Consider the following 13,920-nt stretch of genomic DNA (forward strand, 5'->3'; position numbering starts at 1 on the left):
CCTTTGAAGGACCTGAGGTAGAGATTCCACTAACAGTGCCTGGCATCCTGTGCTATCAGCTGTGGACAAGCAAAATATTGTTGTTGTTTCCACAAGCACTGGAGATGGTCTCAACTGCTCCCTCTTCAGGGTGACCTCTCAGCACACAAAACTTGTTGGCATCCAGACCACAAAAGCCAGATATGGATCCTAGGAGGCTGTATTAGCTAGAAGTGATATAACACGGTACACAAACTAGGTGATTAGACAACAGAAATTTATTTTCCCACAAATCTGGAGTCTAGAAATTGGACATAAGATGTCAGCAGGGTTAATTTCTTCTCAGGTCTCCCTCCTTGGCTTGTAGATGAAGATTCCCAGTCTTCACAGTCATCCATGTGTGCTTGTACCCTCGTCTCTTCTTATCATGAAGCCAGCCACATTGCCTAATAGTCCCTCCTAATAACCCATTTCAACTTCACAATCTCTTTGAAGATGTTATGTCTAACTATAGCCACAGTGTGAGGCTCTGGGGGTTATAACTTCAGAATATGAATTGTGGGTGCACATTCAGCCCATCAGTTAGGTTTTAGAGTTAATGCAAATTAAGGCCCAGGCTGGAGAAGAGTAATGTTGTACGTATGGAGGTTATTACCCTCTCTGGGACACAATAAATTTGGAATGCAATGAAATCTGTTCACTCCTACGTGTGGGCAGAGCCCAATTCTGCTTTCAAACCACTCCTTACAGTGAACACAACACCTAAGATTACAGATAATTAAATTTAAAAAAACATATTAATGCATAAACCAGAGCAAAAGTGGCATTCAATTCCTGTTACTGACTTGGAAGCTGCAAAGATTGATCAGAAGCATTGTAAGACCAACAAATCCCTAAGAGATTTAGTCTTCTTGTGCAAGTAACCCCCCAGAACATAGATCAGGTACTAACGGTCAACACTGGGTCACACACATGACCAAAATCAGAAATGAAGAGGTTCAATTACCCGTAATTTCCATCAGCACATAACAAAGGAGAGGTCAGCATCATTAAGCATATTGGGTGGTGACTGATATAAGTTACTGAGGCCATCCGGGTGGCAGAGATGAAATGACTTCTGCCATGGATTCTGGCAGTGACTTCTAGCAATAACTTCAGACACATCAGAACATGATACACACCTTCTGAATTTTTCCCAAAAGGCTGAACTTATGGAAAGTAACTCCACTCTAGACACTCAGGTGAACAAAGTTCAATTCAGGAAGTTGGCTGCCTCAAAAAGATCCTTCTCCAGTGTAAATACACTAAAGAAAGAAATATTACCTTCTACGTTATTTTAACTCTTTCTGCAGTGTGAACTCTCAAGTGTGGAATGCATACAGATAACTGGCTAAAGGAATTGTGTCATTCACCTACTCATGAGGCCTCGCTCCAAGGTTAATTCAGATTTTTATGAAACTAACTTTGAATCATCTCCCAAGACATCACCTGCTACTCCTACTGCATTACAGCATAGGGATTGAACATGTCAATTTTAATGAACATAAACATTCAGTTCCTAATATTGCCCATAAGGACTCTATTGTGTATTTCCTCAGGTTGAAGGAGACTGAAGATTTAGCTGAAAGATTCCCCACAACAACAGCACCCCTAAGGCCTGTTGCCACTGTGAACTTTGTGATGATAACTGAGAGCACCATGACTGAAAAAAGATTTCCCACATTCACTGCAAGCAAAAGACCTTTCTCCTGTATGAAGTCTCTGGTGTTTTATGAATGTCGACTTACACTTCCAAGATTTCCCACATTCATTACACTTATAAGGCTTTTCACCAGAGTGAACCTTTACATGTACATTGAGGCTATTTCTTCTGACGAAGGACTTGCCACATTCACTGCATTCATAAGGTCTTTCCCGAGAGTGAACTCTCTGATGAGAACGAATGACAGAACGAGCGGTGAAAGATTTCCCACACTGACTGCACTCATAAGGCCTTTCTCCAGTGTGAAGTCTCTGGTGATCACGGAGGACAGAACTAGTGGTAAAAGATTTCCCACATTCACTACAATCATAAGGACTTATTCCAAGGTGACTCTGACGATGATACCGGAGGGCACAGCTATGACTAAAAGACTTCCCACATTCACTGCACAGATAAGGCTTTTCTCCTGTGTGAATTCTCTGGTGTTGAATGAACGTTGACTTATAGTTCAAAGATTTCCCACATTCATTACATTTATAGGGTCTTTCACCTGAGTGAACCTTGACGTGTACATTGAGGCTATTTCTGTGGAGGAAGAACTTGCCACATTCACTACACTCATAAGGCCTTTCTCCAGTATGCACTCTTCGGTGAGAACGGAGGGCAGAACTAGAGGTAAAAGATTTTCCACATTCACTGCATTCATAAGGCCTTTCTCCCGTGTGTACTCTCTGGTGAGAACGAAGGACAGAAGTAGCAGAAAAAGATTTCCCACATTCGCTGCACTCATAAGGTCTTTCTCCTGTGTGAATTCTCTGGTGTTGAATGAATGTTGACTTACACTTCAATGATTTCCCACACTCATTACACTTATAAGGCTTTTCACCTGAGTGAACCTTCAGGTGCACACTCAGGCTATTTCTTCGGACAAAGGACTTGCCACATTCACTGCATTCATAAGGTCTCTCTCCACTGTGAACTCTGTGGTGATAATGGAGGGCAGAACTTGTGGTAAAAGATTTCCCACATTCACTGCACTCATAAGGCCTTTCTCCAGTATGAAGTCTCTGGTGATCACGGAGGACAGAACTAGTCGTAAAAGTTTTCCCACATTCACTGCACTCATAAGGCCTTTCTCCAGTGTGAACTCTCTGGTGAGAATGAAGCACAGAACTAGTGATAAAAGACTTCCCACATTCACTGCACTCATAAGGCCTTTCTCCTGTATGAATTCTCTGGTGTTTAATCAGTGATGACTTACACTTCAAAGATTTCCCACATTCATTACATTTATAAGGCCTTTCACCTGAGTGAACCTTTCTGTGTACCTTGAGGATATTTCTTCGGACAAAGGACTTGCCACATTCGCTACACTGGTAAGGTCTCTCTCCTGTGTGAATTCTCTGATGATACCGTAGGTCAGTCCTAGAGATAAAGGATTTCCCACATTCACTGCACTCATAAGGCCTCTCTCCTGTGTGAATTCTCTGGTGTTTAATGAATGTTGACTTAAACTTAAATGATTTCCCACATTCGTTACACTTGTAAGGTCTTTCACCTGAGTGAACCTTTATGTGTACATTCAGAGTATTTCTTCGGAGAAAGGACTTGCCACATTCACTGCATTCGTAAGGCCTTTCTCCTGTGTGAATTCTCTGGTGCTTGACGAATCCTGACTTACATTTCAAACACTTCCCACACTCGTTACACTTATAAGGCCTTTCACCTGAGTGAAGCTTTAGGTGTACTTTGAGGCTATTTCTTCGGAGAAAGGACTTGCCACATTCACTGCACTCATAAGGCCTTTCTCCAGTGTGAAGTCTCTGGTGAGAACGGAGGACAGAACTACTCGTAAAACATTTCCCACAATCACTGCACTCATAAGGTCTTTCCTCTGTGTGAGATCTCTGATGATAACGGAGGGTAGACATAGAGGGAAAAGATTTTGCACAGCCACGACACTTATAAAACCTTTCCCCAGGTTGAACCCTATGGGCAATCAACACTGAGCTACAGCTAACAGATTTTGCGCATCTACTGCAAAAATATCTCTTCACTCCATTGTGCGATCGCTGGGGATGAATAAAGACAGATTTGTGGCCTAAGGATTTCCCACATTTGCTGCACGTGTACTGCCTGGATCCACTGTGACTCTTTCCACGTTCATTCAGGGTTGATCGTTGCCTAAGGGATTTTCCACATTGGCCAAACTCGTATCTTTCTCCAGTATGGTATCTCTGGTGTATAGCAAATAAGGATTTGTACCTGAAAGTTTTCCCACATTCACTGCACACAAAGGACTGTCTTCGAAAGTGGACACCCTGGTCCTGAGTATCTGTGTGTTTGGGACCAAAGGCATTCTTACATTTTCCCCAAGTATCAAGACTTTTCCTGCACTGGAAGATTTCATTTGGCTTCTCCTCAGTATGAGTGACCTCTGGCTGCAGATGCCCGGAGCCAGAGAGGAAGTCCTTCTGAACTTCTCCACAGGTAAAGGGCTTTCCTGAACCATGGAATCCCCAGCTCTTCACCACAGAGGCCCTGTCCACACGGCTTCTGCAGGGTTTTGCTCCCAGGTGCTGTTCCTGCTGCGGCTGAGACTTTGCACTGCAATAAAATCGTTTCCCACACGCCCCACACCTCAACAGTTTCTGGCTGTTTCCTTTTCCCTGGTGCTCAGCCAAGTGGAAAATGTCTCTCAAGACTGGACCACACATCTCACAGGGGTGGGTCTTCCGGGAAGACACAGCTGCCGTGGGCGTCCCGGCCTGTGACGCGCCTACAGTAGTGCTCTGTGCAAAGGGTGCCTCCTCACCCTCTGCTCCACAGCAGCAACCTGAAGGCAAAGAAACGCTGGTGAAATTCGTGTTCACTATCGCGAGGGGCTGAGCCCATCACACGCATGCACCCGATTCATCTAGGCAGGAGTGTACAGCATGCTTTTCCACACAAAGGAGATGGAATTCAACTGAAGGAGTGGTCGCCGTGCTTTACTGGGTCCAACTGGTCAAGTATTGTGGAGAGCACTCTAGAAGGACAAAAACCTAGGGTATGACGCAAGGAAGGGAACCAGGGTCTACAACTTGTTCTCTGACCAAAGGTTTGTGTAGGACCATTTCTGCTATTGATATTAGGCTCAGGAGAGGCTGCGGGAATATCCAATCCCTAGAAATTTGCTTTTGTTCAAGGTAGTTTAAGGGCATGTGAATAGCTCATGGTAAAACTTTCAGGAGTGAATGTCGGACTACTCGGAAAAAGCAGTGAGAGATATTGGCAAGACGTGGAGATTCGAGAAGCATTTATTACCCCTAAACTGGGTATCATGGAACCACCAAACAGTAGAATTCAGAAGTCCACAAACTGTCAACAGTAAAGAAGGAAAGACAGAAGTGGGGTGTGGCCATAGCAATGGGACCAAACTCAGGTTGAAAAAACAAAGGTGCCCAGTATGATCTCAACACAGTGCGATACCACACCTTTCCCAGCTGCCGTCCACCAGAAACAGGCTCCCCATGAGATCACCTGGTTACTTCTGGAGCATGTCCATGCTATGATACACAAAGGACTCTTCCCTGTAAGCCCTCCTGAGCAACTACAGGGTACCAGGACGATACCAATACTGTAGGAAAACAGGCCAAGTGAACCGCCAGCACTGTCCTACAGCGACTCAGGACACAACAAAGAAAAACATCCTATGTGACTGATGTCAGCAGGATGGTAGAAAAGCAGAAATCATCCCTCACCCCAACAAAAGAAATCAATTCTACAGCTGTCTATGAGTGGCTTAGCCTGGAAGTGCTCAAGGGCCCATTAACACTGACTAGAACACAGCAGACCATAAAAGAGGGCACAAGCACACAGAAAAGTCGGCTGGAGACTCCACTGGCAGAGCCGTGTGTGATGGGTGGGAAATAAGGGCTGGGGCTATCTCTGCCAGCCACAGGGTGGGTGCGACTGCAGTCCCCGCTCAGCAGAGCCTCCAGCTTCCTGCTCCACAGAGGACACCGGCATCTTTTGCCATCGAGTTAACCAATGTCTGAAGCCAAAGCAATTTGAGAAAGAAGATCAAGCTGAAGGCAGCACACCTGTCATTTCAAACTAAATTACAAAGCTATAGTTTTTAAAACAATAGGGTACTGGCATAGAAACAGACCAGTGGAATGGAATAAAGAGCCCAGAAGCAAAGCTACACATGTATGGACGACTAATCTTTGACAATGAGGCCAAGAATCAACACTGGGGAAAGAATAACCTCTTTCATGCTGCTGTGAACTCAATATCCAAATGAAAAACCAGGGATCCTGGATCCCTATCTTCCAGCACTGAAGGAAATGAACTTAAAATTGACTAATGACTTAGAGATACGATCTCAAACCCTGAAATTCCTAGAAAAACATAGGGAAAAGCCTCCTTAACCTTACTCCTGACAGTGATTTTTTGAAAAGGACATCTAAAGCATACACAACAAAAGCAAAAACTAACAAACACCACCATACCCCATTGAAAAGTTGCGCCAGAGGCGATGAAACACGCGAGACAGTGAAAAGGATGTACAAGTGACTAACACGTGCTCACAATCACGAATCCTCCGGGAGATGAAAACCAAAACCACAAGATATCACCTCCTACCTGTTACAATGGCTATTACCAAAGGACAAGAGGCAACAGGTTGGTCAGGATGTGCAGAAAAAAATAACATGTGAATACTGCTGCTGGGAATGTAAGCGGGGAATTCACTATGGAAAATATTAGGAGACCCACCAAAAACTGAAAATAAAACTACCATATAGTCCACCACGGCCATTTCTAGTATGTATCCGAAGGAAACAAATCAGTATCTCCACAACGTATCTGAACATGAGTATCCGCTGCAGTATTGCTCACATAGCCAATACACGGAAACATCAGTAAGTCTGTGAGTGTTTATACTGACAAACGGGGGGCACGTGGCCTACTCAGTCCACAGAGCATGCAACTCTTGATCTCAGGGTAGTGGATTTAAGCCCCATACTGGGTACGGACTCTATATGAAAAGAGAGAGAGAGAGAGAGAGAATAAAAAAACAAACTGTAACTAAATAGAGAAATAAATAAATAAAGTGACAAAGAACATTTAGTACACACACAACATGCAGGAATATTCAGCCATAAACACGAAGGCAACACTACAATGACCACGAAACAGACGAATCTGAGAAACACCATGCTAAGTCAAATGAGCCACACAGCAAAACACAAACCCTGTACGTGGATACAGGGTACAAACCCACTTATGTGGATACTTATTAAGACAAGAAGTCAGTCAAACTTAGAGAAACAGAAAGTAGAATGCCAGAAGCTATAAACTGAGGGAAATGGGGAGCTGCTGGTCAGGGGTACACACTAACATTTACAAGGTAAGTCCTGAGGATCTAATATACAGCATGTTGACTGCAGTTGATAATATTCTATCGTACGCTTGAAATTTGCTATTGGAGTAGATACTAAGCTTTCGAACCACCACTAACAAAAAACGTAATTATGTCAAGCGATGTTGTGTTCAATGGGTTCATTTTGTCAATAATTTCATATGTAAGGGCACCTGGGTGGCCAGTCAGTTAAGCGTTCAACTCTTGGTTTCGGCCCATGTCTTGATGTCTGGGTGGAGAGACCAAGCCCTGCCTCAGGATCCGAGCTCAGGGCAGAGTCACCATGGGTTTCTCTCTCCCTCTCCTCTTCCCCTTGGCTTGCGCGCGCTCTCTCTCTCTCAAATAAATAAATAAATCTAAAAAAAGTTTCCTAATGTGTATCAAATCGTTATGCACTCTAATTTCAATAATATAATTTTATTTGTCAATCATACCTCAACAAAGCGCATGGGAGGGGGGCAGGTGGTAAAGATGTAAACACTACAAAAAGAACCATACAGGACAGTCTTGAGAAGTAACCCATGGTCCACTTAAGTAGTAAACATGACAATGCACAGCAAGGCACAAGGAAACGTCACCTACATGAAGGGTTCAACCCGGGCCACAGAAATGGCAAGGATCTGAACACACGGACCAAGCCAAGAAGAGGGCAAGCAAGGTGCACTCCATCAGCCTCACTGCATGACTACTGACCTCCAATCTTACCCTATCAAGGCTACGCATGGAGGGTGCTGGGGCTGCAGGCCTGAGAAAAGGACACACCAACAAATCAGTTAGCGACAACATCGACTACCCAGAAAGCTGGGGAAGCGAGCAGTGCCCACAGTCCACACGAGAGAAAGACAAACCATCCCCTGGAAAATGGAGGAGGGGGACGCCGAATACAGAGTCTAGTCCAGGTCAATGGGAACCGTGAGGGACTTACCCAGCGAGGATATAAGGGTAAAGTTCTCCAGCATCACATGGTGGTACAGCCGTCTCTGAGCCTCATCAAGAAGCCTCCATTCCTTCCAGGAGAAGTACACGGCAACGTCCTCAAAGGTCACACCACACTACCATGAAAGGAAAAGTTGGCAGCCTGAGCATTATTTCTGACAACCCACAATCCAACCCCCACACATCCACCCAGTCTCCCCTGCCACCCCAGCTCCCCACCTCAGAATAAATACCAGGTCCCCGTGCCTCTAATGCTGCTCTCCTCTCACCTTCCCATCAACCACTGTGTTCAGTCCACAGCAGTAACAGGCAGGGGGACACACAGATGCAATCTAAGCTCTCGGTTTGGCCTGCAAGGTCCCATTCCTACCCCATGATATTCCCGGGGAGTCTCCCAGACTGTGCCCTCAAGACAGACAATTATAGGCCCTGCTCTGCCAGAAAGCCTTCAATACCAGGGCTCTGAGGCCCTTAGCTCACACTTCCTCTCCATGTGTACAGGATTCTGTAGACTGTACCTCTCTCACGTCTTCAGACCCCACAGATGAACTCCACACCTTCCTGCTCCACACCGAAGGATTCTCCCTTGACTCACACTTGTACTTGTCACATGACACCCAAGGGATGTTTGACAAACTCAAACAGGTTCCAGTCCCAGTACTTTCATGGATCCCAATTGAGGGAAAGCCTCAAATGCTACTTAGAAGCCCTCCTCACCTCCCTGTAATTCTTCCTTCCGTAACAGACACTCCCAAGCACTGTTCACTTACGACACTCACGGACCCTCTTCTATATCTGTGCTGTCCATACTGTCCCTCAACAATCAGAAGGTACCACTTTCCACTGAACCTTTGTGAAAACCCCAGCGTGAAAGGTCTCCTTGCCCAGCACAGTGAATCACAAATGACAACTGCCCCAGACCTATTCCAGCAGCAAGACTTTGAAACACTCCGAACACTATAAAAACTCATCCCAAATTTCTGTTCAAACCCTACACCACCGAATAAAGAGCATCCCCAGACTCTCAAATGCTCCTGGGCAGGGGGCACCGGCATGCCTCAGTGGGTTAAGGGTCTGACTCCTGCTCTTAGCTCAGGTTTTGATCAGCATCCTGAGTTCAAGCCCCATGTTAGACTCTACACTGGGCGTGGAGACTACTGGGGCGGGGGGGGGGAAAACAACCACCTCCTAGGTGTCCTAGCTATCTCTTGTCCCATTCCTCTCCATGTGTACAGGATTCTGTAGACTGTACCTCTCTCACGTCTTCAGACCCCACAGATGAACTCCACACCTTCCTGCTCCACACCGAAGGATTCTCCCTTGACTCACACTTGTACTTGTCACATGACACCCAAGGGATGTTTGACAAACTCAAACAGGTTCCAGTCCCAGTACTTTCATGGATCCCAATTGAGGGAAAGCCTCAAATGCTACTTAGAAGCCCTCCTCACCTCCCTGTAATTCTCCCTTCCGTAACAGACACTCCCAAGCACTGTTCACTTACGACACTCACGGACCCTCTTCTATATCTGTGCTGTCCATACTGTCCCTCAACAATCAGAAGGTACCACTTTCCACTGAACCTTTGTGAAAACCCCAGCGTGAAAGGTCTCCTTGCCCAGCACAGTGAATCACAAATGACAACTGCCCCAGACCTATTCCAGCAGCAAGACTTTGAAACACTCCGAACACTATAAAAACTCATCCCAAATTTCTGTTCAAACCCTACACCACCGAATAAAGAGCATCCCCAGACTCTCAAATGCTCCTGGGCAGGGGGCACCGGCATGCCTCAGTGGGTTAAGGGTCTGACTCCTGCTCTTAGCTCAGGTTTTGATCAGCATCCTGAGTTCAAGCCCCATGTTAGACTCTACACTGGGCGTGGAGACTACTGGGGCGGGGGGGGGGGAAAACAACCACCTCCTAGGTGTCCTAGCTATCTCTTGTCCCATCATTCCATGCAAGGCTTGTCCATGTATCTGCCAGATCATTCTTTCTCCTTCACCACCTGTGTTGGCAATGCCCAGCCAATCCAACCAGGTGCTGAACAAGAGAACCACTCGAGCACACTTTACCGAGACCCTCCAACCTATACTAATAGCATTGCCACGATACTCTGCATTCCCTTCCTAAATGTGATCCAAATCTCCACCCTGGTCTACACAATAGCCATCGTTTTTCTAACTCTCCATCCTGAATCTTTCCCCCAGTTTTCCAAAATTTCCTGTCCAGCTGCCCACCTTCTGCTATCACCCACACTTCTCTGAAACGTCAGAGATCGTGAACAATGTCAAAACAACTTAGGTATCCCCATGCACAATCAACCTACTGATAACTTCCATCCGGATGATGGGAGCTTCCATCTCTTTGGCTGCTAGGACCTGTGAAAACTGAGAATGGGAAACCTCACCGAAATGGAGGCAGAGGTTGCAGCTGGGAGACTGCTCAGACACTAGTACCATGATGAACTGCAGTTCCACGAGGAACAGACGGACTTGACCTTATACTGCCACAGTACCTCACTACCCCTGACCCAAAAAGACAGGCTTTCCTGATCACCCCACCCAACAGCTCACCCAATGGGAAGCCACGGTTCTTCGAACTCCCAGTTTACTCCAATGGACTTGGAGTCTGTAACAGCCTTCAAAACTTTGCCCTCTTCCCCTTAAAAAATCCTACCTCTCCTTTGTACTCCTGTCCTACTGTTTGGCCTAAGCTTGTGTGTTCTGAATTGCAGTTTCTTTCATTCCCAAATAAACCCATTTTTTGTGGGTAAAATAACTGCCCGTTTTTGTTTCACGTTTAAGGTTCAGACACCAAAAGCCCTGGGGTTTTCCCTGACTCCCCCCTTTCTCTTGTCATCTGCAACACCCACAATTTGGTTTAGCTCTTCTCAAAAATGGACCATAATTCAACCAATTCTCCAACAGCCACAGTGGTCATTCTACTCCAACTCTAACACTGAAGCGCCCCGGTGACTCAGTCCCTTGAGGGCCCCACCCTTGGGTTTTGGTTCAGGTGAGGATCACCGCATGTAGCCCGAGTTGGTCTCCTCTCTCAGCCGGCGTCGGCTGGGATTCTCTACCTCTCCTACCCCCCGACGCGCGCATACTCTCTCCAGGTCAAATAAATAAAATAGCTTTTAAAAAATAAGTAAATAACATCCACTTTGCAACTCCCTCCTCCTGCGCTCCCTGCCTCCTCGCTCACCCCCGCCGCGGGTTCTCGTCTCTGCGGCCGGGGAAAGCCTATTGACACCTGGCTTAGACCACCTCTCGTTACCGCCATGACACACGGACTGCTCAGGCAGCGAGGGGACAGGCCTCGCTGGCCGCGCCGCACCTTACTCCTGACAGAAGGCAGGGAGACATGCTGTTCCCCGCTGGGGGCGCAGACCGCCTCCAGCCTCTGCCCCAGCCGGCCCCTCAGCCCCGAGCCCGCTCCCGCAGCCAGCACGCCGGCGCTCACACACGGGCCCCCGCCCTCCGGCGCCTCCCTGTCCCGGACACCGGGGCCTGGGCTGCAGGGACGCGAGCAGGCGCCCCGCTCCGGGCCTTTCGGGTCTGCGTGGGGGGACGGCGGGGAGGGCGGGGAGGCGAGCGTTTACCTGAGCCGGGTCCCTGGGCGCGGCCGCCGCCATCGGACTCGGTGGGCGGAGCGAGGCCGGGAGCTGAGGGAGGGGAGCGGACACACGAATCATCAGTCTTTGTCTAGGCCCCGGTGCGCCGCCCGTCGGGAGACGTCGCTGATCCTCGGAACTCAGTGTCTGCCTTGGAGGGAAGACCCTCGCGTCACGTTCCCGATTAGTCACATTTCCGAAATCGCGTTCCCCACCATTGCAGATAAACAAACGGAAAAAGAAGGCGAACGCCGCAATCGGCCGGAAGTCCCGCCCCCGGGGGATGCGCTCTCTTAGCAATGCCGTGTCCTGTTCCCGCATTGGCTCCTCTCTGTGTCCTGGGTACGGAGGCCCGTCCGGGGGGTGTGGCTCCCCGAGCTCCAGGGGTCTCAGAAAGGGGTCCTCCACCCCGGAGTTCCTGAGCTTTGATACGTGGCGCCCTGAGGGCTGCTGAAAAGTGCTGCTTGTACCAGAGGGACCGGCTTAGTTCCTTGTTAAGTGCGGAGAAGAGCCATACTTTCAGATTCCATGAAGGCCAGTCATCCTTAAAAGGAGAAAACTATTATTTGATACTCACAAATCCCTTAGCTGAGGTAAATGACAAATCATTCCTTGAAGCACTTCTGAAAAAAATGAGTCTCTGTGTACCTGGAGAGTTGTTGTGCATTAACTGCTTGCTCCCGGAAGCGCGTTAGTTTCGTAGTTTGTTATGAACTTAGAAAACTTCCTGTTAATTAATAAAAAATCAACACAGTACATTCTAAAGGGCTTTTGGCTTTACTCATCGATCTGTGAATTGGCTAGCCCCCCATCTAGCAAGTAGAGGACAGCTCCAAAGCGCTAGAGAAAGTAAACGTTTTTAAAGGTTGGACAAAAACATCATAAACAGAAAAAAAGATTATATCAGATGAGGTCATGTTATGTAGGGACAAAAGACTCATTTCTTTGCGGTGTGGAGAGGGCCCATCCATGTAGATTAACCTTTGGTGCTGACCAGCATATTCCTGACTGTGCAGTGAAAACTGAATTTCTGGGGAGGTAAGTGCAATGAGCTTCCGTATAATGCCCTGCTTTGGTGAATCGGCCTAGCAGAAATGACTCCATTGGGGGCCTGTGGTTTCATTTTTACATCCCATACAGGTCCCATCCCATCGCATCCCATGCCAGGGAAGAAGGACAAGGGATGGTAGGCCATCCTGAATGATGTGGTCAGTGACACGGTCACCCTGGGGTTCCACACTAAACCTCTCTGCCTGTATAATGATTGCATCCCATCTATGAAGGAACACTTTTATCCGTATATTTCTTACCCTATATTCTCAGATGTACTTAATCCCTTTTAGGAATCTAACATCATCCCATAGTGCAACTAAACCGATGCTATTTTTGGTACCGAAAACATGGTGCCATTTTCAGTTGGAGCAAGTGTGCAAAGGGAGAATCTGAACCCTGAAATAAAGGGTTATCTGAACCCAATGATCCCATCTTCTTGCGGGGAAGTGATTCTTCTTTCTTCAGGCACTGGCAGTAGTGTCACTTTAGGAATTGAAATTATCTCAGACAACTGGTGAAATGCACATTTTAGAAAGCAGTTTCTAACCTTTATCCAGTTATTTAAAGACAATGGTAGAAATAGCTATGGGGAAACCCACATTCCATCTCCCTACACATAAAGGGCTAAGAAAACATTATGACCTCAGAGAACTTTTATTTTTTTTTTTAAGATTTTATTTATTTATTTGACAGAGACAGGGAAAGAGGGAACAGGAGGCAGGGAGCCCAATGCAGATTTTGATCCCAGGACACTGGAAGCATGACCTGAGCCGAAGGTAGATGCTTAACAACTAAGCCACCCAGGAACCCCGACTTCAAAGCACTTTTAGAGAAGGCTCTAAGAAGTCTGAGAAAAGATCTAATGAACTTGAGCATGTGACTCTGCTAGACCAATATGCTTGGTCATTGTGAGGGCTTTTATCTCCAAAATGTAACTTTTTTTATTCCTGAAAACATTGACCAATGCTACCGTCATCCTTAAAAATAAATACCCACCTAATTTACTAGCAAACTGAGTTTATTCAGGAATTAACAGAGGAATTTCAACTAGGAAAAGTACACTAGGGCCAATCACAGGAAAGTCTGAAGAAACAGAAGGAAAGTCATCTTTTATTAGGTTTTAGGAGAAGACTGGGGAGGTTTGCTTTCAATAAAAGTTCATCGAAGAACAAGAGTTTCCAGTTGTGACAGTTTTTCATTGGCTCTATGCCCTGGTTAGTGTGT

At 46.7% G+C, this 13,920-nt stretch overlaps 1 protein-coding gene across 2 annotated transcripts; it reads right to left on the reverse strand.

The window, feature by feature from the left end:
- Positions 1-239: 239 nt before the first annotated feature.
- LOC121103465 (zinc finger protein 418-like) lies at positions 240-11,945 on the reverse strand. 2 transcript variants are annotated; one of them, XM_040633789.1, is made up of 3 exons: positions 11,632-11,945; positions 8,014-8,140; positions 240-4,517 (listed from the first exon to the last, which is right to left on the reverse strand). In XM_040633789.1, exons 1-3 carry the CDS (start codon positions 11,722-11,724, stop codon positions 1,630-1,632), a joined length of 3,108 nt encoding a protein of 1,035 aa, XP_040489723.1. In that variant the 5' UTR covers positions 11,725-11,945; the 3' UTR covers positions 240-1,629. The 2 variants fall into 2 exon arrangements, 1 of the variants encoding a protein (XP_040489723.1); XR_005835711.1 differs by lacking the exon at positions 240-4,517 and adding an exon at positions 4,963-6,704 and having other exon boundaries at positions 11,632-11,936.
- Positions 11,946-13,920: the final 1,975 nt, after the last annotated feature.

Source organism: Ursus maritimus, unplaced genomic scaffold (genome assembly GCF_017311325.1).
Source record: "Ursus maritimus isolate PB19 unplaced genomic scaffold, ASM1731132v1 scaffold_19, whole genome shotgun sequence".
Taxonomy (NCBI): domain Eukaryota; kingdom Metazoa; phylum Chordata; class Mammalia; order Carnivora; family Ursidae; genus Ursus; species Ursus maritimus.

What these genes read in the sequence shown, in the direction of transcription:
- LOC121103465 (XM_040633789.1), bottom strand. Translation starts at nt 11,724, where the DNA reads ATGATTCGTGTGTCCGCTCCCCTCCCTCAGCTCCCGGCCTCGCTCCGC. An exon ending in CGCCCAGGGACCCGGCTCAG is followed by an intron (nt 8,141 to 11,631) that starts GTAAACGCTCGC and finishes CTTTCATGGTAG; the next exon opens with TGTGGTGTGACCTTTGAGGA. An exon ending in TACCCTTATATCCTCGCTGG is followed by an intron (nt 4,518 to 8,013) that starts GTAAGTCCCTCA and finishes CTTTGCCTTCAG; the next exon opens with GTTGCTGCTGTGGAGCAGAG.